Source organism: Heterocephalus glaber, unplaced genomic scaffold, assembly GCF_053883595.1.
Source record: "Heterocephalus glaber isolate CG9 unplaced genomic scaffold, H.glaber_assembly_v1.0 deba00001504, whole genome shotgun sequence".
Taxonomy (NCBI): Eukaryota; Metazoa; Chordata; class Mammalia; order Rodentia; family Bathyergidae; genus Heterocephalus; species Heterocephalus glaber.
This window is the reverse complement of record NW_028258324.1, coordinates 69,899,791-69,917,825: the sequence shown is the minus strand read 5'-3', so window position 1 is coordinate 69,917,825 and position 18,035 is coordinate 69,899,791. Positions and strand designations below refer to the sequence as shown.

The 18,035-nt window shown below is 37.4% G+C and overlaps 1 protein-coding gene, 1 non-coding gene and 2 pseudogenes across 9 annotated transcripts in view; 1 reads left to right on the top strand and 3 right to left on the bottom strand.

Moving 5' to 3' along the window:
• The window catches only part of Vps8 (VPS8 subunit of CORVET complex), a 228,157-nt gene that overhangs the window by 48,201 nt on the left and 161,921 nt on the right, over positions 1-18,035 (top strand). For 7 of the 8 annotated variants that reach the window (XR_015441160.1, XM_087187025.1, XM_087187022.1 and 4 more), the window contains 7 exons: positions 3,409-3,489; positions 10,372-10,542; positions 12,548-12,622; positions 13,680-13,715; positions 15,003-15,093; positions 15,325-15,371; positions 16,039-16,128. Coding sequence is in view for 7 of the 8 variants with exons in the window: in XM_087187025.1 (XP_087043151.1) it covers positions 3,409-3,489; positions 10,372-10,542; positions 12,548-12,622; positions 13,680-13,715; positions 15,003-15,093; positions 15,325-15,371; positions 16,039-16,128 (591 nt within the window). In the remaining variant the exon portion in view is untranslated. Of the gene's footprint in view, positions 1-3,408; positions 3,490-5,912; positions 5,995-10,371; positions 10,543-12,547; positions 12,623-13,679; positions 13,716-15,002; positions 15,094-15,324; positions 15,372-16,038; positions 16,129-18,035 lie in introns of those variants that run through there. The other variant, XM_087187029.1, reaches the window with a different exon arrangement.
• On the bottom strand, positions 5,863-7,271 carry LOC147825422 (tudor domain-containing protein 6 pseudogene; annotated as a pseudogene).
• Positions 7,873-9,293, bottom strand: LOC147825421 (tudor domain-containing protein 6 pseudogene; annotated as a pseudogene).
• Positions 9,242-9,345, bottom strand: LOC147825420 (U6 spliceosomal RNA). The gene has a single exon (XR_015441201.1). It is a non-coding gene; the product is annotated as a U6 spliceosomal RNA (small nuclear RNA).

Here is an 18,035-nt window from a genome sequence, read left to right as displayed (position 1 = left end):
TGATAAAGATATGATTAAATGATATTTTGGGAAGATCAATCTAGAAGCAGCAAAAAGATTATAGAAGGAAGAGGGAAGGTTTTGCTCTTAATAAAGCAGGTGTGAGGTGCTTAAACAAAGGTGGCTGGTTGTAGTGAGTTAAGAGATCTTGGGGTGAAGGACGTGAATAAAAGATATCTTTGCATTTTAGAATAAAAAATATTCAAAGGGAGATAGTCTGGGTAGAAAATGATAGAGGGTATGGGTGCAGCTCAGAGGTAGAGTGCTTGCCTAGCTTGTACAAGGCCCTAGGGCCCATCCCCTGGACTGCAAAACAACAACAACAACAAAGAAAGAAACTAACTAAATAACTAACTTAGGAAAGATTGACTTGAGTGTGTTTAGCTGAAAGTGAAGCTGAGACTCTTGAGTGTTTTATCAGGGATGTCCTGTAAGTAGATGGCAGGTCTGAAGTGCAAATGAGAATTTCAGGATAGGGAAAGTAGTTGAAGCTGTGAAAATCAAAAGCTAGACACGCATGATATGTGGGCCAGTGTTATGTGACTGTTAACAAAATAACTGAGGTAATCAACTTAAAAGAGGGCAAGTTGATTTTGGCTCACAGTTTTGGGTGTTTCAGTTCGTGGTCATTTGACCACTTGGCTTTTGGACTTGTGGTGAGGCAGCACATCATGATGGTAGCACGTGGTGGACCAAAGGTGCTACCTTAGGGTGGCTGGAAAATGAAGTGAAAGAGAGAAAGGGGTTGGGGGACCCAATATTCCCTTCAAAGGCATGCCCCTCCCCCAGCGCCCTAACTTCCTCCCTTGAGCACCCTTCCTCTCCATCCCATATTGGAGATTGAACCAGGGCCTTCACTGACCTACATCACCATCCTTTGTTTTACTTTTTATTTTTGAGATGGGGTCTGGCTAAGTCACTAAGTTGGCTGAACTCAAACCTGTGGTCTTCCTGCCTCAGCCTCCCAGAGAGCTTGAAGATTTCACTACTTCCCAATAGTGATGGCCAAGCCTTTAATGCATAGGCCTTTGGGGGACACTTATCCAAACCATAGCACATGACCTTGGTGTGGACATTCATGCAAAGGAGAGGAAAAAGAAGAGGAAACAGGAAAGGCACATAGAGGTACAAGGGGAAATGGGGCAATATGGCCTCCTACAGAAGACAGAAGGAAAGCCTTCAGGTCAGTATCATTCCAGGGTCATGCCCATAGTAGAGGAAGATCAAGAAAGAGGAAGACTGAAGAGAAGATAACTGCATTTAGCAAGAAGTTGTCCTTTAGAGCCTTTTTAGATGACTGCTTATCAGTGAGCTGGGAGTAGAAGCCAGATGATAGAGCCTTGTCAAAGAAGTAGTTCTGCCGATGAACAGACTTACACAATCATAGTGTTTGGTTGTAAAAGGAAGAAGTATGGTTAAATATTGGAGAACCCTGCAGTTAGGTTCCAGTACCCTGCCCAGTGTAAGATGCAGGCCTGAGAAATAAATAGAGACAGAACTAAGAGAGAGAAAGCGGGGTGCCAGGACAACCAATGCCGGTGCAACCGACAAAGGCCCTGGCCAATCCTGGACACTGACTTTTATTGGCAATCAATTAGGAATAAAGGCAAGCTACATGCAGTTTCTATGGAAGTTAGTGTAAACAAGGCTCACAAAGGACAAGACAGCATTCTCGAATTAAGAACAGAATAGACAAAATATATGGTTGTAATTAGAACATTGCCCTTCTAGTCAGGATTTAGTTATGGGAACAGAATTTGGGTGTGTGTTACTCTGACCTCGGCATGTAGGCTTCAGCCAGCTTCACTTCTCAATACAAGCCAGTCGTGGGGCTAACTCTTCACAGCCTGCTTTGGGTATAATCAATATTACAGTCCCTTGCAGTTAAGTACTGTCTATAAGAAGTAAATTAAGGAAAGGCTTTTTGGGGGGAGTTGTTTGGTTTTTTTTTTTTTGAAGACAGAATTCAGAAAGATATTTGGGAGCAAAAGGAAAAGGGCCTTTCAAAAGGAGTGACTGAATGTGCCAGCAGAGGAGGAGCAACATTAAACAGTGGTGGAGGGGGAGGAATTAGAGTTTATATAGGTGAAGTGATTTTCTTTAAGGATTTTAGAAAATCTTAGGGGAATAGGTAATGTTGGCATTGATCTTCCAAGTTTATGAAACACTTTCGACATATGCAGCATATGAAACAATTTGGTATTGACTTATTTTCATTTCACAGATGTGGAAACTGAGAAGGAGTAAGTGATTGCCCTTGGTCACACAGCTGTAATAGTGGAACTTACACTTAAACACATGGCTCTAGATCTTATGTTCATTTTACCAGAGCATCCTTTCTCGTGGGGCAAGTGATTTAGTAAAGACGGCACTATATGAAGGGCCCCACATGAAGCAGTCTTAGGTTTTCATTAAGGTGAGGTTACTGCAAGTGAGGGCATTAGATGGCAAAGTAGAATTGAGGCTTAAAGATATTGAGCACACTACTGCAGGGAACCTGCAAGGAAATACAAGCTGAATTGAATATGATGAATTTCAAGTGGCCAGGTGTACCTTGTGCTTTATCTTTTTCCTTCAGTGTTCTATTACCTTGGAGCAGAAGTGGAGAGAGTAAATTACAGGGATGATTGAGCATTATATAGTGTGTATGTACACATATACAAGTAAAATACTAATACTAGAGATACTAGAGATTTTTTGGAAAATTTTGGATTATGTGAGCTATAATACTATCATAGTTCTGAAAAATCTAGTTTTGTCACTATAGATACTATTTCTCTTCCTCCTCTTCTTCCTTTTCCTCCTCCTCTTCCTCTTCCTCTTCTTTCTCTTTCTCTTCCTCCTTCCTGTTTTTAATGAACTTTTGTTTGACATATCATACCATGTCATCAATCCTATTTTATACTCTAGCTAAATATAATTATTGCTATGATGGACTTACACTGTTTTGAGTTATGATAGAGTGAAAATTATATCATGGCGGGCCGGGGATTTAACTAAGTGGTGCCGCCTCCTGCCTTGCAAGCACAAGGTCCTGAGTTCAATCCCCAGTATAAAGAAGAATTATATCATGGCATTTGCCAATACTAACAAGTAGACCACTAGCCAGACATGCCTTGAATTTTGGTAGAGATCATGAAGAAAATGATTTTTTTCACTTATGAAATAGTTTATTGATCAGTATTTTTGGCTTACCTACACTGAATGGGGAATCATATTTTACCTAGGTAGAATATAATTAAATATATATATACTTTAATTATTTTTTTGGTACTGGGGATCGAACTCAGATCCTTGCACTTGTGAGTCAGGCAGCGGAACCACTGAGCTAAATTCCAGGCTATAAAATATTTTTAAAAGTCCTTCAAGCAATAACTGATGCTTTGGTTTTTTTCATTTCATCATCAGGTCAAGAGAGATGAATCTGGGGCAATACATGTTACTAAGCAAAAGTATCTTCACCTGTACTATGATCTCATCAATTTTACTGTGAGTATTGTTCAAATTAAATGTCCCCATTTATTTCATGCAGTTATTCTGAATCCATGGTGTATTAAAGCTATCAGGATTATTGCCATGAGCTATGTGCATTAAGTTCATATGAATATAAACAAAAGTGAAGTCCTGCTTATATTGAATAAGGTCTGAGTTTGTTATGATGCCACATCATTACTGTCTTTTGGCTTCAGGTTCTTCTGAACACTGCCAGGATTAGGCAAAGTTTTCTTTAATCCCTTGATTATCTCAAAGTGAAATTTGGGTTCAGAATTTAGGTGGGTTTATTCAGGACCATTTACCTACTATTTTTAGAAACACGTTTGTGTACTTCTGAACTTGTCCTGATGGATTCAAGACTTTTATGTTACCAGTTCTTATGACGAAAAACTCTGCTGGGTTCTATTTCTATGTTACATCTCGGTCCTGAGTGACATCTTGGTTTAAAAAAAAAAAAGATTTCATTTTGTATCAGAGTTTTTCTTTTTCAAACAGTGTGTTAATTTTGAGAATAATGTAATTATAGTATTTCTGGGTTTCCATCATTACTGTTTTTAGCATGTAAGTACCTGGTATCCAGTGAAACATTGTGCATATGCTTGAATGTAGGCAATCCTAAATATAAGGAAATGGCTCATTTTTCCACTAAAAAGATTAAAATGTTATTGTTTGCTTCCAACTTGATAACATACAATTTTTCAGGATATGGATATTTTATTTATAATATATGATTTTTTTCGCTGCTTGCTGTGCAAGCGCAAGGACCTGAGTTCGATCCCCGGTACCAAAAATATATATATATAATATATGATTTACTAATTTAGTTGCTTTTTTTTTTTTTTTTGGGGTAAGACAAGGTCTCACTATGTTGCATAGACTAGTCTTGAACTCCTGGGCTCCAGCGAACCCTGCACTTTAGCCTCCTGAGTTCTGGGTCTACATGCTTGTACCACCATGCCTGTCCCATATTACATTTTTAAACTCACTTGTAGACTGTCGATTTAGAAACACAGGTTGAGCATCTTATAAGAATTTGAACAAAATTACTTCGTGAAACATGTATGGAAAAAAAAAAATCACAGGTTAAGTGTCCCTTATCAAGAATGCTTGGTACCAGAAAAATCTGAATATCTGAAAACTGAAATACTCAAATTTTGAACAAAATTCTTGAACAAAGTTCTTGAACAAAACATGTATGGAAAAAAATCACAGGTTAAGTGTCCCTTATCAAGAATGCTTCAGAAATGATTCAGAAAAATCTGAATATCTGAAAACTGAAATACTCAAATCCAAAACTTTTTGTGCACCAACATGCCATAATTCCACACCCAACATCATATGATGGGTTGTTATCAGATGGGCTACAAATATTAACTAAAATTAACCTTAGGCTAAGTATATATGAAACAGAAATGAATTTTGTGTTTAAATTGGGTCCTTTTTCATGATATCTCATTATATGTATTTATGTGTGTATATGTACCAAAACACTTTAAGTCCCAGGTATTCCAGATAAGAAATACTTAACCTATGACATTTTTTCATACGTATTTCATGAAGTAATGTTTTGAATCATCTCTTAGTTTTCCAGTAATCATCATTACTTCTATTTGAGATGGATGTTTGAAAATACATTGCATTTAAAATCTGTATAAGTATGTCACTGGAAAATTTTTCCACAATCATAAGTAGCCATTGTCCTAACAGTAGGAAAGTTGGTGTTTTCATTTGTCCTTTGGCCAGCATATTTATGATGCAACCGTTAGCTGCATGTTTTATAAATTACCTTTATAAAGATTTGTTTACAAAAGCATCAGTGCTTGTGATTTTGAGGATCTAATCTCAGGAATAATTACTCGATTTTCTTTTTTTTTTTTTGCCTTTAAGGATAAACTTCATTCTAATCTCATGTCATATTAACAAACTTCCCAATCCAAACAGAAAAATAGTGAAATGTTTAACAGGGCAGACAAGGCAAAGGTTCAGAATCAAACTAAAAATTCCAAAGGAGTTACGCTAACAAAGCCATTATCCTGAGTAGCATCATGTAATGGACTTCTCGTGAAGCTATGTTTTTCTGTTTTAATGTAAACATTATACTGGAAAGATACCAAAAGTTTTTCTTTTGAAATATGAATAATGTGTTAACAAATGGTTTAACATAATAAATCCTCCCAGCTGATTAGAAACATAAAAACAAAAAAAGGCAGAGGAAGGATCCCAAATCCATAAATAGAGAAACCATACTATACTGATCTATTTTATTTTCAACACATATCAATTTTCAAAAGTGACACCTTCCTGTGGCGACGTGCTTCCAGCATCTTCCAGTATTCTTGATCTGGATAACATGTCCCTTGTCTACATCTATGAGCCTTCAGTGGAACCACGGTCACCTCCAAACCCCTCTTCTTTAGATGCGGTATCATCCAGTGACAGGAAGTGAAGATCTTTTCCTGCTGTTTGGAATGCAGCCTCAAATAGACACATCCAACTTGGGTATGCTGTTCCAGACATCCTTGGGGTTGTCTCCTCCATACCATTTGAAAGGTTCAGAACCTTTGTGCCTTCTTCATCTACTTCCAAAAATCTCATGTTTAGACCATGTGTTTCTTAGACTTGACCACACAACACATTTGGATCCAACAGTAAATATTCCAGAATGTAGATGTTCTGCAGTTGAGCTGAGCCATTTTCTGCTAAAGCATAATTGTGTCCCCTTCCATCTCTTCTGGATTCTTCCTCAGAGAACAGAGGTATCAAGGATAAAGTGGCCTCCCTGTTTTTATATTCTGGGAAGTTTTCAAATAGATTTATTTCTGTGTGCATCTTGGGGTCATGGTTCTCCCTGTGCAGGTGCAATGGAGCCCTGTGCTGGTCATCAGAAGGGTTCTTCAGCCTGCCTTTCTCATGTCCTTAGCATGCCCAGGCTCTTGGGCTTTCTCACTGACCATTACAGAAGAGGGACTGATGTCCTCAGGAGACAGCTGGGCTATGGGAATTTCTAGTTCTGGCTGTGTCTGGGCTTCACAGTTATGGGGAAGCTGCACTGTAAATGGTCCCAAGGTGGTTCAGTGCCACAGCAGAGTGGCATAATTCATCGCTCCAGGCTCAGTTCTGTATTTCATCCCCAACTAGAGAATGCTGTAACTCAATGGATTCTAGTTCTAAGAATTCTTTTGCTTCTTAAACAGAGGAATGTGGAACCCCAAAGAAATTGAGTACTAAGATCTCTGTTGTTTCACTGGCATGTGGCAATAATACAGTTAGGAATTCATTGCTAAACTGTGCTTGGTCAACCAAATGGCTCTCTTTTGTACCTTCTAGTACCTCAGAACCAATTCTACCATCACATGGGTTTTCAAGAGCTTCAAAAATGTTATCAGTTCCAGCGTCATAGGATTTACTTGGTTTGGTTTCAGTAATGTTTAAATCTTTCTCAGTTCTTTCAGAGAGCTCATCTGTTTGTGGCTCCACATATAATGTTTTATCTTTTACAGCTTTATTACTTGGTTTCTTAAGTCCAACATCAGAACTGGAGGTCCTAATGCTCCTTTGGTCTCTGGCCCATCTTTTTCATAAAGCAGATAGCTCTTAGCAATGCTGATCTTACAGTATTTCTTCATTTTCTCATGAATATTTTCACCTTTGCTTCTGAAATCTTCTTTCTTTTCTTTTCTTCTTTCTTTCTTTCTTTCTTTCTTCCTTCCTTCCTTTCTTCCTTTCTTTCTTCTTTCTTTTTCTTTTTTTTTTTTTTCCAGACAGGGTCTCAGCATGTAGTTCAGACTGGCCTTGAACTCATCATGTAGCCAAGGCTGGCCTTGAACTTGCAGCAATCCTCCTGCCTCAGCCTCCAGAGTGCTGGGATTATAAGCTTGCACCACCACACCCAACACACAATTGTTTTAAAGCCTGGTATTATAGTTTTTTCTAGGATTACAGGCAAATCTTTGTTATGTGAATCTCCTCTTCCTCTGGAAAGGTAGCTTCCAATTTTATGGCTTTCAAAGGTAGCTCATTAAAGATGTCTTCTTGAAGACCTCAGCCACGTGGAGCTGGGCTCTGTCCTGCCCATGCCCCACCTCCCAGCAACCAGTTTAGTTGCCTGCAGCACCCACCCACCACCACCCTCTGGCCTCCTGGCTGTGCCACTACCTGGTTCCACACTACAGAGGGACAGGGGGTCATGAAGGCTATGGTCCTGAGTTCTAGAAGATAGAGCAGAAGTGAACAACAGAAAGAGGGCCCCTCTCAGGCTCCTTGATGAAAAATGTCTCCTTTCCTCTTGTAAACAGAAACACTTAGTGTTTTTGTTTCCCACCAAGCCCTAATGTTGAGTAACAGTTTTGTCTTTGTTGAATTTTGTAAACATTTGAGCTAGTTTCTTGGTGAGCTGATCTTAAGTTTGCATGACTCTCCCAAAATCTCTGAAGTGTGTAATAGGTTCTTTCCTCATTTACTTAAATACTCCATAGATGAAAATTTCACATTTTCTTTTTTTCTTCAAAAGTTTCATTTGTGGAGAGGAGTGATTCACTTTCTTTTTTTCCTTTGTTCTAATTTTGTAACCAGGTATCCCTAACTTCTTGTTAATATTAGCATTGACTTGAATACAGTCATCATGTAGCTCTGTACTCAGTGTTCTATCTGGATCTTTTGCTACAAAGAAGGCCTTCAGTAACTTATCTAAAATAATCTCCTGAAAGCCATGTTGTAACTTCTTCTGGTGTATGATTAGGAAGGTCAGCTAATGAACATTCACAGCCCGCACAGGCAAAAGTAAAATCTCATTACATCATGAGGTATCAGAAGCAGATGAGCAAAGAAGAATTTACTTGGCTCTTTTTCTATTACTAGTTCCTAGTACCAGTTGCCATCAGTATACTTGGCAGGGAATAAGCTTCTAGGGGTCAGGAAGATGTTTGTACACTGTGCAAAACTTTAATTAATTGTGTGATATTACATGACAACTGTTCTAAAATATTCAAATTTCTTGCCCCCTGGCACTAAAATGTCCAGGGGTCATCAACATGTGTTATATACACTGATTCCTCACTTCTAGTTTTCATATCATATGTAGAATAGTGGTAGGAAGGTAGCTGAACAGAAGACTCCAGAGACTTCTGAAGTTTTAGCAGTCTTATAAGTCTCTTTTCTACCAAAACATGGCATGCACTCTGGAAGGGCGCACAACATTAAACAATTCATTGTGTACTGAGACCAAAGCAAATAATGTGCATTTTTATTCTAGATTGTTTTGCTGTGCATTCTGTGAAAAATTCACTAAAAGCCTGTATTACCTTTTCATCCCAAAGGGATTTTCACTACTTGGCTGATTTGAGCTATAAAGATTGTACCTGAAAGCCTGAGCTCCAACCTTGAAAAACTCATCACTAGTTGAATAAATGTTCTTTACAGATACCACAGCTTTGTCTCCATACTGTACAGATAGTATTCTTCTTCTTCTTTTTTTTTTTTTTTTGGTACAGAGGATTGAACTTGGGACCTTGCACTTGTGAGGCAGGTGGCGGAATCACTGAGCTAAATCCCCAGCCTACAGATGTGTTCCTCACTTGCCAGGGCTCTAGACCACTGTCCATTTGCTGCTCGCTTTGCTAAACAAGCTGGGGAGACCCTGTTGTAAGGGGCTGCTGTGGCTTTGCAGTAGTCATCAATGTCACACATTAGAATTCTAAATTCTTGTGTGTTCCTGGCCAGCTGACACCAGAAATTGCCAGGGTTTTCAAAAAAATGTGAGTGCTTCTCAAATCCCTGTGTCACCCTTGCACAGGGGCCATGCTAATCTCTGTATGGTTGCAATTTTAGCATGGGTACTGCCAGTGTGGGCACTCAGTTGCATCTATGATTCTCTCTCTCTCTCTTTTAGCCAGGCAACTTTTGAAAGCACCTAAAAAAGCTAGCACTGATTTAAAGTTTTACAAGGTTAAAGTGCCTTTCCTAAATGATATTTTGTTGTTCAAAGTAATTAAGAGAAGACCTTGTAAGAGTTCTTTGTAAAATATTTGTGTATCAAATTCCCCATTTCTGAGAGAGATTTTGGAGGGGGAACCTTACAGCGGCTACTATATAGTTATAGAATATAACTTTAGCATATGTTAGAAGAAAATTAACCTGTTTTCCATTTGGTTATCTTTGATATGGCATTATACAGATAATCTCTGATAACATGAACTAGGCCATACAAATACATTCCCATTAATATCAGAGGAAGTACAGGAGAAGCACTTTGAATAATTTTTAGGGAGGTTTGGAAGGAAATATATTTTTCACATAAGTTCTGTTTTAAAATATGTATCACTTCAGTGCTAACAATCAGCCCTTGACCAGCTAGGCTTATGAGATTTCATTTGTCCTTTTGTTTCACTAATATAAAAAATTAAAATGTAGAGTTTGTCACTGGGCTGATGTGCCTTTAAAATATCTTACAGAAACCCGTATATCCTATAATCTTTCTAATATGGCTCTTAGTCATCTCTTACATTCTCAAAGTGTCATTTTAAAATTAATTAATTTTGAGTTTTTTGAGACAGGTTCTTGCTATGCAGTTCAAGCTGGCCTTGAACTCACTGTGGAGCCCAGGCTGGCCTCGAACTCAGTGAACCTTCTGCCTCAGTCTCCAGAGTACTGTGATTATAGGCATATGCCACCATGCCCAGTTCAAAGTATCATTTTGACACTGTTAAAACTCAGTACTGTGTTTTCTCTGGGCTGCCCCTGAGTAGTTCTTGCTGTGATTGTGTTGCCATGTAATGGATGAGGTTCTCAATGCAATGTAACTGAGTGGTCGAGTTTTCTTCTTGTCCCAATTGATGTGAGGTAGACCTCACTTTAATTTGTTGTGTGCTTGAATTGCAGTGGATAAACTCACGCACAATTGTGCTCTTAGACAGCGTGGAGAAGTTGCATGTAATTGACCGGCAGACACAAGAGGAATTAGAAACAGTGGAGATCTCAGAAGTTCAGTTGGTTTATAATAGCAGCCATTTCAAGTCACTCGCCACTGGAGGAAACGTTAGTCAGGCACTGGTAAGGGTAATCCATTATCTTGGTCTTGCTTTGATGAATTTACTATGGTGTTGTTTTTTCTTTCTGGAATAGGAAATTTGGGAGCTTATTTTTCTGTCTTGAGGTATTTCTTTAAAAACCACTAGGTTGAAGTGGGTGTGGGTACATTTGTAGGTATTCAGGAATGTGAGCCAAAACAACAATCCCTATTACCTTTTCTTCAGAAATGTGACAATTTCGCTTCATATCAGAGTTCTAATTTTTAAAGTAAAAAAAGAATGAAGTTGAAATTTGTGAGAAAGAATTTATAAAAATAAAAACTTTTTAAGAAGTTTTACCTGATGGCAGTAAACCTTGTAGATGTAAGGGATAAATAACTAGAGACAGGTGGCCTTTAATGTAAACAGGAAGCTGGGTCCTGACACAGCGAAGAACTGGCCCCTCAATTCCTTGATCCTTGGTTTTTGGTGCCCTTCAGTCAAGACACATAGGTGGCTGTGTAGAAATATAGGTAGAATTTATTGTAAAGTAGACATAGATAGTTACCCCTTCAAACAAGAAGGCAGGCAGTACCACAAAGGCAAAGGTGGGTTGAGTTTGTAAGATAGAGTACTGGAGAGAACACTATCTGTGTCCTCCTTGAGAACTGAGCAGACTACTGGTTAGGAAAATGCATATAAGGAAACTACCCAAGGGCAGGGAAAGAACCATTGGGAAGGTTTGGAGGGAACTCTCTTCAGTACTCACCCAGGGCTAGGCAGAAGGCTCATCACACCATGCTTTCGAAGGGAAAGCTTCATGCTTCACAGGGTATGGGATAGAGGATGCAGAGGCATTAGGGCTGGAGTAAATACTGTTAGAGAAAATGTGGAAGGCAGAAAGATGTTTAACAGTTCTGTGGGGATAGTCAGCCAATTCCAAGCAGTAGGAAAATACAGAATAAATGTTTCAGCTCGGCCAACAAATAAACTTCAAAGGAAATAAAGGATAAAAAGAATAGAGGCACAACCTATAGAGATTAAGAGATTTAAGAGACCTATCAACCAGGTCCAATATGTGATCTTGATCCTGCAAAAAAAAATACAAGAACAGCAAAGAAAAATCTCAGCATTGGCCATTACACAATTTGAAGTCCAAACATTAGCTGAATATTTGATTTTGAATTATTTTAATTTTCAGAGAATGTTAATGGAGTGGAGGTATGTTTAAAAAGACTCATTTTAAGAAAAATGTATACTGAATTTTCATAAGTGAAATTTGAGAACCTGGAATCTGTAGGGGAGTAGTGGAAATATAGGTGAGACAGTATTGGTAATGAGTTGATCATTGATGAAGCTGGTTGGTGGATATGTTCAGGAATTAATCTTTCTACTTTAAATACATTTTTAAGTTCCCCTAATAAAATGTTAGAAAATGTCATCATAGTTTTCAGTTATTGACCACATATGTTTTGACAGATATATAAATATTAACCTGTTTAAACTGAATGTCAGAAGTTTGAAATTAATTTACTGTCATAGTGAGGAAGTGGCAGAGCCAAAATCTGTGACCCAGTTTTATCAGTGAACATCTGTTCTATATTGCTGGGCTCTGCTGACTCCCATATACTATGCTTCTTTATCTTCCTGCTTGGTCTTGGGTTTTATGTTGATATTTATTTTGGAGAACTTGGAGATACTGTTTTTCAGTCAGCCCCATTCTTTCCCAGAAACAGTGACTGTCACTGAATAAAGTGCAGGTTGCCACAGTTTTCCTTCAGATTTACATATTGGCATGTTTCTTTCACTTTCCACATTATTCTGAAAATTAGAAAGTCCCTTTATGGAAGCAGAGAGTTACTTCTTGAACTTTGTCTTTTCTGTAGCATTTCCACTGTCAGATTGGTGGTTGATTGGGATTTTTTCTCTACCCCCTTGTGGGATGAAACCACATTGACCTAAAATGTTATCTCTATAATCAACATTCTTTAAAAGTTAATGAGACTTCTAATGCATGTACTTTTTACCTTTTTAATTTTTTTTTACAGGCTTTGGTTGGAGAGAAGGCTTGTTACCAATCCATCAGCAGCTGTGGTGGTCAGATCTTTTATCTGGGGACAAAAGTAAGCTCTTTCGCTCTGTCACTTGGCATTTGCTTGTGTCGGGCTGAAGGCAGTTGTTGGTAAAGATGATCAGCAGTGGTCCAAAACTTAATATTAGGTAGTCATAATTTTTAGTTAATTGATTTCTTTCCTCTACTTTTAGCTGATGAGATCTTTAGCACTGAGCTACATCCTCAGCCCTTTTTACTTTTTATTTTGAGATGAGATCTTTCTAAATTGCCCAGGTTGGGCTTAAACTTGGGGTCCTCCTTCCTCAGCCTTTCAGAGTGCTGAGATTATGGGTGCGTATCACCACACCCAGCTGCTTGTTTTCTTGATTCAGGGATATACTTTCATAACCTTCCTTAACATATGTTTTAATGATGATGAGGATACCTAATCCTGTGTATTTATCATATAGTTAACATGGCATTTAGCTTAGGTAGTTTAGGATCATTAAAATGCTTTGAGGCATTCAACTTAGAATAGAAATCATTGGAATAGGAACTTTCTGTATATCACTTTGTTCCTGTGCTTTTATTTATTTATTTTTAACTTAAATGGAGAAACACTTTTAATTATTAAAAATTTCAGGGGCCGGGGATTTAGGTCAGTGGTTCCGCCTTCTGCCTCACAAGGGCAACGTCCCAAGTTTGATCCCTGGTACCAAAAAAAAAAAATTTCAACCACGCATGCACAAAGCTCTGGGTTTGATCCCAGCACTGTTAAAAAAAGCAAAGGAAAGCAAAGCAAAGCAAAGAAAATCAAAATGTTGTCAAATAAATTGAAAAAAGAAAATCAACCAAAATATTGTCAAGTCAATTGAAAGGGAGATGACCCTGGGCTTTTCTTATTCCTTATCTATTGTATTAACTCCTTTGATTGTAGTCTTACTAACCTTTCAGTGTTTGCTTGATTTACTTTTCAATGTGAACACTTGGAGACCCTTTAGTAAATTCTGAGGTAAGCTTCTAAATTTTTGTGTGAAAAAAAATCTTAAATGAGATGTGGGACTACTGTGTCTCTGAACAAATCTGTTGAAAATGAGCATTTTAATTTCCTTCTCTTTATTTTTTAGTCTGTTTATGTAATGATGCTGAGAAGCTGGAGAGAGGTGAGTTCAAAGTAATGTTATACGTTAGAGCTACTGAGTTGATAGCATTGTAACATTTGTTTTTAAAAAATTTTTATATTCGTATGTTTGCAGTGCATAGTAATTACATTCATTGTGGGGAGGAGTTGGTACATGTACATGGAACATCTTAGTTCTTTTTACACCCCCTTCCTCTCCCTTGTCTACCCATCTCTCCATTTCTTGCAAAAGATACATCTCTCTTTTTCACGCAATAATGTGAAATGAAGTAAACTGGACAAATAAGCTTATAAATCACAGGATTTCTCTTATGTGAGAAAACTGTAATTTAAAGAGCAAAATAAAACATTTTTGTTTCGACTTTGCAGATTATTTGGATTTCTGCTCTTTAAGAAGTATACATATGGGCCGGGGATTTAGCTCAGTGGTTCTGGCGCCTGCCTCACAAGCGCAAGGTCCTGAGTTTGATCCCCGGTACCAAAAAAAAAAAAAAAAAAGAAGTATACATAAAAACTATTATAAGTGTTAGATAATTAGTTTCCTATAAACGATTGTATGAATTAGTGTTAGATTTGGCTGCATATATCAGGAAATTCATAACAGGGGCTTAAACAAGATTTCTTTCTCATCTGAAAGTAATCCAGGACTAGTTTCGGAGCTCCATGGTCTTAAATATGCTACCCTGTTTCACCATCTTTGTGTTTGAATTCCAGTCTCAAAGTCATTTTATAGTCCAGTATGTTGCTAGAGCTCCAGCTGCCAACTTACAATCCAGGAAGGAAGGAAGAGAAGATGAAGGCAGGCCCCTACCTTTTAAGGAAAAATCACAGAAATAGTTACAGAAGACATTTCCACTTATCATTGACCATAGTTTTATTACATTGCCCCAAGACAAGGGGAATCTTAGAAATTTCCTTTAGCTAGTGTATTACTGTCTCAAATAAACATGGGATTTGTTACTGAGGAGGCGGGACTGTTCTGTGATTAAAAAAACTACTCATTTCTGCTATAATGATGTTGTTCTGTTTCCCCTTTTCATATTTAGGCACTTTGGCTACCCATAGTAGTCTATATAATCATTGCACTAGCCAGTGCCTTAAGAAATTATTTTTCTTAGAAATATGATAGAAACTGGCACCTCCTGATAATCTTGCAGAAAAAGTTTGGTATTAAAATAATGTTTTAATTTTATTGAAATAATTTTAGCTTCTAAGCAGTGAATTGTGGAAAGATAGTAGGTAGAGTAGGAATTCTGACTGATGATTGATTAGATAAAGGGATCTGACTCCTTTCGTTTATTCATTTTAGAGAGTGGATCATCTCTTGAAACAAGATTGTCTCACAGAAGCCTTGGCCCTTGCATGGTCTTTCCATGAAGGAAAAGCAAAAGCAGTAGTGGGTAAGTAAAAAAAAACTCTTTCATAAGGAAAATTTACAGTGAAAACAGAAGTATATTGATATGCTACCTGGTCCCATAGATACGAAGTATTCCTTTTTCCCAGCATTTTGATACTAAGTTAAGTTCTAATTATATCTGTTAGCATAAGTTATGAAGAGAGCAGCAGAACACAGGTTCTCTCCTGAAGATGTTCAGTAACTTCTGTTTTATGTTGGGCTTTGTTCTCTGCAGGATTGTCAGGGGATGTCAGTAAGCGAAAGGCTGTTGTTGCAGATCGGGTGAGTATTTTAATGTGGCCTTCATTAGGGTGCTGTACAGATTGCTTGTGTATTTGCTAATCTCTTTAGACATGATTGAATAAATAGCTACAGTTGTGGAGACAGTATATAAAAATAGGCCAGATTATAATTCTCTGGTATCAGCTTCAATGCTTTTTGAATTTCTTATCACCCACTGCCCATTTTCACTGTCTTATGAAGATAATAAAATACCAAAATAGCTAAAAGACAGCAGAAAGGACGAAATAATCTTGGGAATCTGGGTTCATGAGTGATTTGCTCATGCATGCTCACTAGGGCAAGACTTCACTAAAGAACTCTGGAGAACTTAACTTCAGCCTCTCATTTCCTGAGCAATATAGATATTATTGAGACCTAAACCATGGAAATATTTCTTAGCAAAGATTAACAAATTGGGACTGGGGATTTAGCTCAGTGGTTCTGTCACTTGCCTCCCAAAGGCAAGGACCTGAGTTCGATCCCTGGTACCAAAACAAAAACAAAAACAAACAAAACAAATTAGGAAATAAGGCCACTAAAAGCTCTACTTGTATTTTGAATACAATAACAAAGCCCAATCTTGTGTTGTTTAGGAGGGCCACATATTAAATATTGAAAAACTTTAGAGCTATATTTTGATTTCATTGCAAGGCTATTTTTCTTACAGATGGTAGAAATCCTGTTCCATTATGCAGATCGTGCTCTGAAAAAGTGCCCAGAGCAGGGAAAAATCCAAGTGATGGAGCAACATTTTCAGGTACACCTTTGGATATGCTAACTTTTTTTTTTTTTTTTTAGTATTCAAAGCTTTATTTCAGGGCTTGATTAAATTATTTCAGGGCATAGTCAAATGAGAACAGGTGAGTAAAATGGAGAGTGTTGCTTAGTGCTCAGGATATGTGTATGAGGGAACACATTGTAAATTGACAGCTCACAGTGGCTGACACCTTGCTGATGACTAATACTTATGTCAACGAGACCAGCCAAAGGAGAATACTGCTAAGGTTTAAATATAGTTCTTTTAAGAGCACCTGTGACTCAAGTATAGATCCGTTAAAAAAATATGATCTATAAATTATGCTAATGAAAGGCCATTACTTTTTCTTGGAATTAAATGTAAATGAAAGCCAAGGAACAATTTAAAGGTATGCATATTTATTAGACAGGTTTTTCTATTTCTAGTGATCTCCAATTATAATTGTTGCAAATCTGTTTTTCTGTCTTCATCCCTGTAGCCCCTCTCCCCTACCTTCTCTTTTAACAAATATTTGAGTGTTTAAACAAGGTTCAGCAAGCTTTTTCTAAAGACTAGAATTTTAGGCTTTGCAAGTCACAAATGATCTGTCATATCTTTGTTTCTTTTGTATTTTTTTGTGCTGGCAGTCAAACCTAGGCACTGGGCAATAGTGAATAAAATGCACATGGTCAATTTTCAGTCCAGTCAAAATACTTCTTTCTTACATATTAATGGAAATATTTAGAAGAAATCTTTTAAGATCTGCAGAGCAGGCACAGGTCTTGCCTATTTATATTTCCATTTGATACTCAGAAGGTTGGAACACAAGGACAGATAGGGCAATTAAGAGTTGGATGGTATCAGAGGAGAATAGTATTTGGTTCTTTGAAATGTAGTGTTTAATGCCACAATATTGAACTTCTGGTGGAGTAAGTTTCAGTGCCGTTTCACTGGAGACTTATTAAATTTTTCAGTAGAGGAGAAGTAAGCCCAGATAAAATTATAAAAATAAATAACCCAGGAAGAAAATATATGACAAAAAGAAAGTGTACAAAACTGTCTGAGAACCATACCCTGTACGTATGAATGTATACCAGTGCAGTGTAGATAGAAAAGGAAATTTAATATTTCAACAGGAATATCCCTATCACCCATAAAAGAATGACCATTGATTGGAAGATATGTTTTGTTGAAAAGGAACCTTTCACAGGGAGAGCTAGGAGTGACTGATGGAGACAGAGACAAATTTAATTTTTACCAGTGATTGGGGAAGTAGGAGATATAGAACCTTGAGAGAAAAATCACCTTATAATAATAATGAAAAATTTTTTGAGCATGAATTCTGTATTTTAGAAAGCAAATATTTCAGAAAAAAATATGAGCACAATCTCATTGCTGTAGGCTCCAAGAAAGTATAGGTTTATGAAGAACAGAAAGTTCTAAAATTTTGACAGAGGGCACCAAAAACAATTCAAGGAGAAAGGAAAAGAGGATGAATGTTAAGAGAAGGATCTGTATGCAAGTCAGAAAACATTTACAAATATAGAGAGGGGCATACAAGTAAAGATAAATGCCAAAAGAGCCATCAACCTACAAGAGTATCAGAAAAAAAAATGCCAACATCTAGCTTGTGCCAACAAAAATACTAAGCAGAAAAACAAGGGATTGTGTTAAAACAAGTTCACTGAGCACACACTATATGTGGTGTTATGTAAAGTGGGTGACATTCATTTTTATTTAATTCTCACAAATCCATGAAGTAGATACTATTTTTTTAATCCTCATTTTACAGAAGAGGAAACTTAGAAGTTAAGTTAGTTTCCAGGGTTATATTACTGAAAAGAGATGAAGCCAGGAGTCAAATACAAATTTTTTTTACTTCAAACCCCAACTTTTAGCTAACAGTACCATTATTTTCAGAGCAAACA